The 13,485-nt window shown below is 43.6% G+C and overlaps 1 protein-coding gene across 2 annotated transcripts in view; it reads right to left on the reverse strand.

Annotated features, from left to right (window-relative positions):
- tfpia (tissue factor pathway inhibitor a) overlaps positions 1-13,273 on the reverse strand; it is a 49,692-nt gene extending 36,419 nt beyond the window's left edge. The window contains exon 1 of one of the 2 annotated variants that reach the window (XM_071526693.1): positions 13,118-13,273. In XM_071526693.1, coding sequence (XP_071382794.1) covers positions 13,118-13,196 — 79 coding nt within the window. In that variant the 5' untranslated portion in view covers positions 13,197-13,273. The remainder of the gene's footprint in view (positions 1-13,117) is intronic. The other variant, XM_071526692.1, reaches the window with a different exon arrangement.
- Positions 13,274-13,485: the final 212 nt, after the last annotated feature.

Here is a 13,485-nt window from a genome sequence, read left to right on the forward strand (position 1 = left end):
CACACATCTGGAAGGGCCTTGCATCCTGTGTGTGAGCCTCTTCCCTGATAACGGATCAGGAAAGTGGATGGAAAGTGGTTGGATCGTAAAGGAGGCCACTGACCTCTTGGTAAATCACTCCATTTTCACTCTCCAGAGCTGATATCAAGGACCAGACCTGGTAAATAACCATAAAACACCAACACTCAGCCCTGTCTTTGGTAATCCCCAAAGAGACAGAGAGTCTGAGATGACACCCATTGGAATGTTGCCAAAATCAAGAGAAATCTTTGATACAGACTCATGAAACCTTGGGTATCACATTGTGGTGGACTCTAATGTATATGACTAATTTTATGTGTAACTGTGATGTTTTATATAATAGTTATTTACGTTATTCAATTTCGTTATCTTTACATAGGGCTTCGATAGCCATGTTTGATATTAAAGTGTTCAGGAATTTGTGCTGAGTTCAATAATGTTTATGTTACGACGGTCAATTATATTGGATATATCTGGGAACCAAAATTAGGGTTTCATGCATATGTAATGAGCCGTAAAACTAGACATGCCAGCCCACGCACACACCCCTCAACTGATCACAACAAAACCAAACACTCACATTTCCAATGCGGATTTCATGCACTTTACGTGGTCGCGACACGTGTGCTAACGGAGTCTGACAACAACTTTGTTCCAAAGTTTGTCTCCAAAGACGGACTCAACTGCATCATCATCATCAAGCCAAGTAGAAGCCTGTTTCAGCCGAAACAGTGAAGATTGCCTTGCTGCCTGCCTATCTGCCTGACAAATACACACACACCAGCACGTGTGTCTGTGTGTCCTGCCTGCTACAATCTCACTATCAGCTGTCCTGCTGAGTTTAACTCTGAAGAATCATCGGAACCTCCAGAGTGGGTCGGCGTTAGCCTTGAGAGACCCACAACCCTGTCCACCCTGTGTGCTCCAGCCTGCGTGCTTCACTCTGTTGCGGCCTGCTGAGATCAACTGAACAGACGTTGGATCTTCATCCTCCAGCACCTCGTCGAGCCGAGACTCCTCACAGCCTCCCGGCCTCAGCGTGCTTCATCTCCCTCCGGACCTTCGCTGGTGTCGTATGTACTGATCATTGTCCGCTGGGCATCATATCATACATCACACATAGCTATTCCATTACATTCCCACTTCACACACATATCACACACCTTATTACGGCTCCCTATAGTTATAGTGACCATTCAGTTATTCAAAGATTCACTTGAGTTTTCAGATAGTTATACTGTCGCCCTTTATTCCTATCTTGCTGACTCATGTCTTCCACTGCTCATCTTCCATGATTGTGTCTGCTGAAATGTTGATTTAATTATCAGTGTTGCATATTTACATGATCATCTATTCCTATTGCCATTGATTCATCACAATTCATAGGTATACCTCTTGTATATACTGTACTATATTCACTTGTATATACCTGATTATTGAGTGTGCTTTAGTTTAGTAATAAACATATTATCTTGCATAAAGTCACCTCCTGTGTTCAGTGTGTGGGTTTAAATTCAAACATGCCGAGAATTCACTCCTTCAGATGAGACCTGTTGATGCTGTCTGTTATCTGGTGCCCCGTTCTTAATTCTCATTGAAGCTAACTCTAAATTATATTGATATCAGACACCATTAATACCTATCACCACTACATATCTGGTGCCGCCGTGTGAGGCGGAGTTGTTTGAATTGCCCATACATTTCTGGCACAGCCCGTGGCGGATTTGCTTGAATTACCCACACAATCAACTCAATATTCTGTGTTCATATTTTATAGCAGAAGGTATAGGTGTGGCTCATGTGCTTGTTGTACTGGGAGTACTGATTGATGATGCTTGTCCTGTCATAAGAAAAGTGCTTAAGACTGCGGCTATTGCCTTAGTTAAAATAGCAGCTCAAGTTGTGCACCATTAGTGCATTGATATTAATGTTGCAGTATTGTGTGGCATCCACCATTATACTGTAGATTGAGGCATTAACGCCTGATTATGCGTGTACCGCATCCTAGCCGATAATGCTATGAGTGTAGCTCATTAGTCACTAGGCTTATTCTGTCTAGACTGTTGTTTTGAAGTGCTGATCTATACGGACGTGCCTATAGATTTAGCCAACCGATCGCATTGTGTAAAGTTCCTTGGTGATAAAAGTCTAGCCCACTTTTATCGTCTCTGCTGGGCCGCAGATATGGAACGTAATTTGGGTAAATCTCCACTTGTAATGAGTAATTGAATGAGTTTGTAACTTGTTGCTGTACACTCATAGCTGGAGACCTGTGTTTACCCCTAGAGTAGCTCAACAGATAGCCATTATAGCTGCGCTCGTAGCCAAGCTAACGTCTCAAGCTGTGTTGTAAGCTATTCAGTGAGACCCTCTTGCTTAATGCTCAAATAGACTTAGCCAAAATCGGGTCGAGTGTCGCCACACAATCACCACTGTGAGCCACAGGGCCATAAGTAAATTTATTGTGTGTAGCGCTTCTCTTGCTGGCCTCTGTGCCCCCAATCTGCATAAATTCCACCTCTGGTGCATCACCGTGGTGACGTTGCAGTAAACCGCTCACGTTACAGCGCCAACCTCCCACAGTGGAGAACAGCGTAACTGTCGGTTGTAGTTCATTGTAAGCCCACCTCTGTGGCAAAATTGTGAGTGCAGTGCACTTCACCTAAATTGACTAATCAGACGATTAGGTACCATTAGTATACTATTGTGTGATTGTCTTGGATCAGAGAGGCCTACTTACCAGGCCTGCACCCAAGCATTGTGGCTAAGCTAATTGCTTTAGCCTTTACTACAGAGTGAGGTGTGCTAGCACCCTCCTAGCCTAGCCTAGCCTAGCAACCTAGCCTAGCCTAGCATATGCTCATTTCAGTTAAGCTAATAGCCTTAGCATAGCATAGGCCGTGCTCTCCTAAACAAATAGGGATTTCTAGCACCCTCCTAGCCTTTATGCATGCTCACATAAGCTAAGCTACTAGCCTTTAGCATAGCTCTAGTTCACTGAACAATAGTGTCTCTAGCATTTTAATTAGCCTAGCCTAAGCTAACTAGCCTAATGCTAGCTGCATGTGCTTGAACAGACTGACTTGCTAACCCACTCATTAGCATAGCTCAAGGCCTGCTTGCCTTAGCAGTGGTATTAGCCAGTGTTCGCTTGAATAAATTGTGCTCACTAACATCCTTGTTAGCCTTTAGCACAGATATGAATGCCCTCTTCCACTAATTGCATTCACTCAATTGGAACATCCAATTTAATTTTGAAATCTACTTAAGTTGGGATCGACGACCTCCCACCTCAACCTTTCAGTGCAGCCTTGCAACTATAGCACACTATTCTAACAGTTTGGCTTGCTGCATTCCTTAGCCATCTGTTTAACTGCATGCTTGTTGCCTGCCTGCGTATGCATATGTTCACTATTTAGTGTTGTGATAAGCAATCTGAGCAATTGTGACCCACTTAGTATAGAGTTGAATCAACCAATAAGTGAAGTACACAATGGCACCAAAATTTCCTATCATGGAACGACTTGTGAGTGTTCCACCTGACACACTCAACCCGGCGAACATGGAGAAAATTAAAAATGATACTGACCCGGAGTCAGAACTATTAGAGAAGCAGAATGAAGCTCTAATGAAGGCCACCATGGCCATGACTGACCTCCTAGCCCAGGTTGAGATGAAAGGCAAACAAATAGCAGAGCTAAGCACCCACCATAGCGACGAAATCGCAATGCTCAAAGACCAGGTCACTCAACTCACTCGATATCTCGATAAGTTTCACCAGCGAACCTGGGAAACCGAGACGAAACTGAGAGATGTGAAATGCAAATATACTGCGGAGAAAGATTCATGCAATAAATACATGAATGAGCTTCAACAACAAAAGGAAGCCTTGCAGGAAACACAAGGTAAGTATGAAGACCTCCTAAAGGAGCATGAGGCAACTCAACTGGAGTGTGCCACCACAAAAGGTAAGTATGAAGACCTCCTAAAGAAGCATGACGCAGCTCAACTGGAGCTTGCCATCACTAAAAAGGAGAATAAGTTCATCTTATCTGAGAAGACAAAGCAGCAGGAGATCTTGAAAGATGCCCTCCCTGCTACCATCTTGATGAATGAAGGTCATGAGAACGGAGCGCCTCCTCATGGCTTGAGTACAGTTGAAACGACGGTGGACAGAGTCACTTCCATCCCAGCTGTGGAAGGAGTCTTCCCTCCTCCTCAGACTCCCCGAGCGGATCTTAAAGGTGCATATCAATGTCATCAGCCTCCAGCCCCACTGGGCATGTATACAAGAGACCTAGACAAAATCGCTAGGAATATCTTGAAATTTAACCCCGTCCTGGGTGGCTCAAACGACACAGCGACGTACCTCAGACAGTTGGAGTATCACCTTCGGAGACATCCAGAAGCACAAATGGATGACAAGGTGTACCTCTTGAAAGTCACCTCCAGTCGAGAGGTCAACAGCTTCATTGAACGTCAATCCCCTGAAGTCCAAGCTAACTACGACTTGTTGGCTCAGGCCCTGACGCAGGAATTTTCAAATGTCAGTGACAATGAACCTGACTTAATAACCGCCATGACTGTTAAACAGTCCAAGAATGAATCACCTCATGCCTATTACCACCGCTTGCGAAAGGCATTCTTCGGTAATATGAATGAACCAGGAATGGAAGAAGAAAAGTCATTTAAGCAACTCTTCATTCGCAATCTGCATCCAGCGACCAGCCTCCACCTAGGCGTCGCTGCAGACGAAAGCATAATGACTAGTCTCCAATTGCGCGAACTTGCCACTAGGGCGTTCAATAAATTGAAAGTGCCTCAGAGTAAATCTGCTGAGTACCATGTTGTTAACAATGACAACTCAAAGGCCGCAGGCCTACGACTTGAAGATGTGCCAACCCCGCACACTCCGCCCATGGCCATTAAGCCATCGCGCTCATCATACAATAAAGATTCTAGGTTTTGCTCCAAGCAAACTGACTTCCAGTCAGGTAAGTCTAGAGCTGGAAACCATCCAACTGGCCAACACGAACGCCAGCCCGTACGTAACCGCCCATCAACGCGAGACTACGGTAACGATAGGACTTATAAGAGACCAGATGAACACCATCATCGCTATGGATCCCAGAATGATAGGTGGTGCCAAAGATCATTCCACCGCCACCATCGTTACCGATCCCAAAATGATGCACCGCATAGAGAAAGCCAAGATCATGGTAAGTCATTCAACATGTCAGCTGATGAATTGAGATCCATGTGTAAAGAATTCACCTGCAGAGCTTTTGAGAAAATGCTCAGAGGAAAGAAAGGTAAGCAGTTATGACTAGCGGCGGTGGACTATGACCCACCAAAGAATGAGCATAAACGCTCCAAGACCGGCTTGCCGACAACAACTGAAACCAAACAGAACACATGTGTAACTCAGACAGTGATTCCTAACATTGGCAACAGCCAAACCCTGGATCCTGGAGAAACATGTGATGATTTGTATTTGAGGCCAGACAATGTGCCAATGCCTGCCAAAGCTGAAGTTGCAACACTGAAGAGAAGACCGCCTTTCCGCCGGTTCTTGTGCAACCTCACCAGAAAGGGTACAAAGCGAAAGCCCTTTCTTTCAACCAAGCTTGAAAACTCTCTACTCTGTGATGCTCTTGTGGACACAGGAGCTGACTTGACAGTCATGTCAAGTTCCGTGTATGACCAGCTGCAAACAGCCTCGTTTTCAAATGGCAGATACCCCGACATAGACCATTGTGATTTCAGTATCAGAGGTTTCACGGAAAACCAAACCCACATCGATCGAGTGATGCTTGTTGAGCTGAAAATTGGACCCATCGTCCTCATGCATCCCGTCTACGTGTCAGAGATGGACACTTTTCCTCTGATCCTTGGTATGGACCTCCTTGATCGGTTTGAAGCCTTGATCGACCTCAAACGCTTGAAAATCTACGCTCAGGTCAGAGAGCCACTGCCCATTCCCGACAAGTGGTTCCATGAAGACCAGTACGATGCTCTGTGCATGGATATTCCAGCTCAGAAAAACATCCTTGACGATGCCCTTCTTGACTCAGCTCCAGATGAAACCAGCCAGGCTCGAGAGCCATGGCCACCTGCTGAGATCTTCCACAACCAAGACACACTCTTGTGCTCTTTGGGCCCTTCACATTCTGAAGGACAATGCCCCCTTGTGGTGAATGGCTTTGACTTGCAAACCGCTCATGTTGAACATGTGACATTGAGTCTCGGGACAGAAAAGTCTTCCATCAGTCTTGAACGCCAAGTGGGGGACAAGGTCTGCGACACCTTCAGTCAACCAGTGGGGGTCTCCAAGACATTCCTGCCCCATTGGTCAGACCCACAGAAGATCACAGACAAACTCTTCCCAGTGACCAACCAAAGCAAGATCAGTAGGGGTCAGAAGGACCTCACCTTTGAAGTGGTTCAAAGAAACCAGAATGAACTGTTCAACAACCCCATGGGACACGTAGGGGATTCTCCTGTTGTCAAATAAACAACACATAGGATTTCTTTTAAAGCACCCTGTGTGCTCATTCCCTCTTCTAACTCTTTAATTCATTGTTGCCTTAAATAGTTGTGACTATTAGTGCGTGATACATTTAACTGTCCAGTTCACTCGTGATCATTTTAGTAAGAATATTCTTCCCTGACAGATATAACTGAGAGTAAGTTGATACTCTGTGTGCCAGAGCACACCTGCTTCATTGGTGGCGATAGACGCCACAGCATAGTCTAATTGCAGTCCTCAATAGTAACTGCTGTGATCTACAGTCTACTATCTTCAACTGCACTAATTCCAATTGATCAAAGCCTTGTTGTGTGCTGTGCTGTTTAACTACTGTGCCTCTTCTAACCATCGTGCATGCCCTCTGTGTCATCCTCACGATGAAGATTTTCTGGGTGCTCGTGTTCCTATTCAGCGCTTATGTTGCTGATCAGAGCTGGACCAAAGATCAGTTTAGTGATGCTGAGATTGACATAACTCACAGGTTACACCAGTTTGAGAAGTTCAAGTTCACACAAGCAAAGCTGCATGGCTCACAGCGCTCCAAACATTTTCTGGGTGTAGTTGTAACTGCCTCCGCTGGTGACTCCCTGTTTTCCACTGGGACCTCCACAGTGAACGCAGTCAGGTTGTCCACTGTTAAACAACAGGTTCATGATTTACAGGTAGAACTGCCCAAAATCCATCAACAGACAACCGATCAACTTACACAACCCAAACAATTGGTAGAAAATTCCAAGGCACTGTTGTAGTTCTCAACACTGACAGCACTGTTTTCAGCGAAACCTTTCACTCTGCAAGTCACTTATTAGAAGTGATACAGTATGATTTGGCCCATACTCAAAAGGTTAACATGCTAATGACAAACATGCTCAGAGAAGTCAGTTCCTCCAACGACAGCCTGACCATGAGCCGCATTCTTCCATATTTGATTACTTTTAGCCTGGTGAATGACATCCTTTCAAGAACCATAGCTGGTAATCTCATTCCCTTGCAAATGCACATAGTCTCTAACTTAGGTAATGCTCCTCATCTATACATGAGCACAGAGGCTCAAGAGGTGGTGCTCCTGCTCAGCCTCCCAAGTGTAGACCATAAGAATATCTACAGGTTGAAGGATATGATGAATGTTGGCATGTGGAAAAGTGACATCCAGGTGAAAGTGAACACTTCTTCTGTTATGGCAAACCATGACAGTAATTGCAAATTGTACGTAATACCTAACCTAATAATGTGCACATTAATGAAAGACAATCAATTTTTGTGTCCAAGCAGAACCTTTGTGAGGAATGACACCGACCAATCGTGTGGAATTCACCCATCGAGCAACAGCTCGCATTGCAGAGCCGAGGTTACCTCCCGCTCTGTCACAGACACCAAAGAAATGGTTGGGAAATGTTTGCTAATTACTTCCCTTGCGTCCATTGCCACTCTCAAGCGTGGAAGACATGACACGGCTAACAGAATTACTCTACCCAACCTCACTATGTGGATCCAATGTCCTAGCCTGTATCCTCTGCCGAAACAAGCCTACAACAGTGATAATTTTGATGGCCTTGGCACTGGCTCTGGAAAGTCCCTGAGCCTGCGTGCCGTCCACTCCAGCACTGCCCCAGCTTGTCAATGATTCATGAAGTATGCCTTCAATGATGACCTTAGTTTAGCAATGATATACTGTATATGCTCAGTTAGCTACCACAACTTATGGTTAGGATATGAATGTAACTATTAGTTTACACTTAGACTTAGCGTGCATGTTGTTTGTCAAGTTTATTAGTGATTATTATAGGAGAGACCCTTAGAGCGCCCTATCACACTGAAGCCACTTCAGACAAACACACTTCTGTTAATTCCACTGTTACATATACACACCTCACTGCCCTGTGTCTGACAATGATCATACTGTGTGCCAGTGATGCTTGTTTGTGTCCTGCAATGATGCTCCAGTTCTTTCCAGGAAACGCACCATCACCGGACAAGTGGGGGAATGTAGTAACTGCACCCACACCGTCATTGTCATCACACATCTGGAAGGGCCTTGCATCCTGTGTGTGAGCCTCTTCCCTGATAACGGATCAGGAAAGTGGATGGAAAGTGGTTGGATCGTAAAGGAGGCCACTGACCTCTTGGTAAATCACTCCATTTTCACTCTCCAGAGCTGATATCAAGGACCAGACCTGGTAAATAACCATAAAACACCAACACTCAGCCCTGTCTTTGGTAATCCCCAAAGAGACAGAGAGTCTGAGATGACACCCATTGGAATGTTGCCAAAATCAAGAGAAATCTTTGATACAGACTCATGAAACCTTGGGTATCACATTGTGGTGGACTCTAATGTATATGACTAATTTTATGTGTAACTGTGATGTTTTATATAATAGTTATTTACGTTATTCAATTTCGTTATCTTTACATAGGGCTTCGATAGCCATGTTTGATATTAAAGTGTTCAGGAATTTGTGCTGAGTTCAATAATGTTTATGTTACGACGGTCAATTATATTGGATATATCTGGGAACCAAAATTAGGGTTTCATGCATATGTAATGAGCCGTAAAACTAGACATGCCAGCCCACGCACACACCCCTCAACTGATCACAACAAAACCAAACACTCACATTTCCAATGCGGATTTCATGCACTTTACGTGGTCGCGACACGTGTGCTAACGGAGTCTGACAACAACTTTGTTCCAAAGTTTGTCTCCAAAGACGGACTCAACTGCATCATCATCATCAAGCCAAGTAGAAGCCTGTTTCAGCCGAAACAGTGAAGATTGCCTTGCTGCCTGCCTATCTGCCTGACAAATACACACACACCAGCACGTGTGTCTGTGTGTCCTGCCTGCTACAATCTCACTATCAGCTGTCCTGCTGAGTTTAACTCTGAAGAATCATCGGAACCTCCAGAGTGGGTCGGCGTTAGCCTTGAGAGACCCACAACCCTGTCCACCCTGTGTGCTCCAGCCTGCGTGCTTCACTCTGTTGCGGCCTGCTGAGATCAACTGAACAGACGTTGGATCTTCATCCTCCAGCACCTCGTCGAGCCGAGACTCCTCACAGCCTCCCGGCCTCAGCGTGCTTCATCTCCCTCCGGACCTTCGCTGGTGTCGTATGTACTGATCATTGTCCGCTGGGCATCATATCATACATCACACATAGCTATTCCATTACATTCCCACTTCACACACATATCACACACCTTATTACGGCTCCCTATAGTTATAGTGACCATTCAGTTATTCAAAGATTCACTTGAGTTTTCAGATAGTTATACTGTCGCCCTTTATTCCTATCTTGCTGACTCATGTCTTCCACTGCTCATCTTCCATGATTGTGTCTGCTGAAATGTTGATTTAATTATCAGTGTTGCATATTTACATGATCATCTATTCCTATTGCCATTGATTCATCACAATTCATAGGTATACCTCTTGTATATACTGTACTATATTCACTTGTATATACCTGATTATTGAGTGTGCTTTAGTTTAGTAATAAACATATTATCTTGCATAAAGTCACCTCCTGTGTTCAGTGTGTGGGTTTAAATTCAAACATGCCGAGAATTCACTCCTTCAGATGAGACCTGTTGATGCTGTCTGTTATCTGGTGCCCCGTTCTTAATTCTCATTGAAGCTAACTCTAAATTATATTGATATCAGACACCATTAATACCTATCACCACTACAACAGGACCACTTCAAACACCAAGTGAGCATCTAATTAAATTTCTCCACAAATTAATGAGACACACTGTTTACGCCCCCGCAAGACGATTAGCGGAGCTTATGAGTACCGAGGCAGTGCACCAGTGATACTAATGTTTAGTTTAAAACAGGCCCAGCAAGTCCTTTATTGTTTTCCCATTCAAGTGCACCTAAATGATATGCAAATAGTAAACGATAATGTTCTTCCATAAACAAAACCTTGTTAAAAGGCTACTGTAATGAAAGAAGCCCAAATTGCTTCTCTACACTTAGGCTACCTTACACTCTAATATCTCTGATGGGTGGGGAAAAAAATATGATTGGCAATAAAATGTTTATGCATTTTTAAAATATTGCCTGGGGTCTCAATTTTTACGTTGGAATATTTAAAACCCGGGTTAATTGTTCTTCAGCACTTTAAGGTCATAATAAGTGTAAACTTGCGTTGTTTGCCCATGTAAACCAAGAGCAATCGTCGGCTGATAGCTTGTGGGCAACTCTAACCACTTTAAATGCAAATGGTATTAATAGATGCAAAAAGGTAAGAGGCTTGACATTCAGTGCGAGGTACAGTATAACATGCAAACCAATAATGAATAGCAGATGGAGTGTATTGTCCCAAAGGAAATTTGTCTTGTTGGACACACGATGATTGCTGCATGAAAAAATCTGATAGTTACACATTATCACAATAACTTACACGACACAACACAACACAATAGCATCATTCCACCATTGCACATATCCCACCATTTAAAAGTGTAGCACATAAAATAGGTCTACATGCGTAAGAGTCTTAATTCATTTTGGTTCCACTTAAATCTAAGGATGAAAACCAGAACACCCTCTCCAAGTGTCCTTCCTAACAGACTGAACAGTCGTTACCGTACAAACGCAGGCCCCCTAACTCTTGACCTTCCCTCCTAGGATGCTGTCATGGGGCCGGATTCACAAAAGTGCTCTTAAAGTACTACACTGTCTTTTTGGGAGTTTAGCCCATTGGTCACCTTACCCAATTTCTGTCGAGCGGATTGACACCAAGATCATCTCTGTCTCCAGTAGATAGCTCTGTCTGGTGCACATGCTAACGCTTTAGCATACAGTATGTTAAGTAATCGTAGGCGATTAGCATCATCCAAATTATGAAGATAAACCTTTTGGTAATCCAAAATTGGTATTGTTTTTTATGCTATGGTCTGTAGATGCATAAGTTATGAAAACAAAATGTCAATCTTCATTATTACTGAAGTTCATTACGAATCAACAGCACTGAAAGCATTAGCTTTCTGGCTAACAACACTCACTTCCTGTGTACAAACAAAACAAGTTACGCTGGAAGTCTAGCAGTAAGTGCAATCTTTTTGTCAAATTTTATGTCCATTTTTACCAATCTCCTAAACAAGCTTGGCAGATTTAAGACAAGTGGAAGTTTATCTTAGAGAAAGTTAAGAAAATACTTTTGAACTGTTTGATGAATATCAACTATTCCTACTTTTTATTTTCCTTGAGACAAAAGTTACCTAAAAATAATAGTGCTTAAGGTTTTTTATTTGCCAAGAAGGTTCTGTGAATCCGCCCTTAGACGTAACTTACAACTCCACTCAGACTGTGAATGTTACAACAGCCTACACACTCCATGCTGGGAAATGAAGATAACAGTTGTGCTGCATGTCTCACTCAAAGACACCACAGATAAGAAAAGGCAGACACATGACCTTAAGCATACAGTCATTATTTGAGTTCATCACCAAATCCCCCTCAACACCTCCCTTTGTCTAGCTAACATCTGGTCATTCTGGACTTTCCACTACACTGCATGGCAGTGAAGTCATGCCAGCTCCATGATTGCTTTCAGCAATGGAGGAATGGAGGAGGGGATGAGAGAGTATCAAGTGGTTATAGCTTCTCCTTCACTTTGTACTTGACTTGCCTACTCAGACCTTTCACAGCTTGTTGAGTATCTGACATCCAATCCCAGCAGTCTTATTACCGCCTGTGGGGCTGTTGCGACATGTCAGAGGGAAGTGCCAGCCAATCCAGGTGTGGGCCCTGGGCCGGGTCCGGACTTTGGCCCTAACGCCAGATCTGTCTCACATCACTAATAAGGACTTAACAACAACAGCACCAACCCAACAATGCGTCATCTGTGCTGCTGATATGGGCCAGATTTCCAGTGTAGAGTATAAAGCATTTTGCTCAATTATGGCATGACGTAGCCTATTTGATCGGTGCAGAGGGAATTACACACAGCGATCATTCACTCAGTGAATAAAACAGCGGGATATTTGTATTTTAAGAAGTGGTGGCCCTTGACTCCAATAACAACAGCTCACTCTGAGGCGCAAAAAGCAACACATACATGAATAATCCTTAAAGCAAAATAATTCCTATAATAATCCTATAATTTAGAGGGATAAACTACTATACAAATAACACGGCAAAACTATAAAATAGCATGATGTCCTATGGGGATATTATAGAAATAGCATAGTGATACAATAGGAGCTATAGTAATTACCATAAAGTACAATAAAGTCACTATAAACTAGGACAAGCGACCCAGGAATTGTATAGTGAATTCCATTGCTCAGAGACTGAAAACTAACGAAACGCGTAAACTGAAGCCAGGATTGTAAAAGACAGAACATAGTATTTATCCATAATCCACAATCGATATCCATAATGTGAATATGTAGCTACGGAACTGTATTGGCGACTCCATTTACGCACTGGTTTCGAGACAAAACACTCCACGAATGACGCTCAGTTATCTTCCCAAGAGACATGTTTTCGTTTTCGCTCGTAAACATCGTGACACCAAATCCGAATAAACTGCACTTCATTTTCAATCATCTTACCTCTTCCAGCCGTATTGCAAGATCCCAAACAGGCGAGAGAAACGAGGCTCAAAATCCACCACTTGTTGCTCTGAGCCATGCTTGCTGGCGGTCGGAGGCTGAACCGAAGTGTATGTAAAGTTTGGAGGAAAACTTCATCAAGTTTAAGGGCTGAAGCTGTGTGTGTGTGTGTTTGTGTGTGCGTGCGTGTGCGTGTGTGTGTGGGTGCGAACTTCCTGCTGATAACGCGGTGCCGGTCTTGTCTTGAGACAGATATGAAATGAAAATTCCCGTTAATTTCCTGGAGGGCATCGACCTTCCAACGTAATGAACTAAATTTCCTCTCACTGACACGGTTTAATTCGCTGTTAATTGAAAGTAAATAAGCA

Source organism: Centroberyx affinis, unplaced genomic scaffold (genome assembly GCF_046629955.1).
Source record: "Centroberyx affinis isolate AG114_WGS23_722 - 3 ecotype Tasmania unplaced genomic scaffold, CSIRO-AGI_Caff_v1 ptg001445l_1, whole genome shotgun sequence".
NCBI classification, from domain to species: Eukaryota; Metazoa; Chordata; class Actinopteri; order Beryciformes; family Berycidae; genus Centroberyx; species Centroberyx affinis.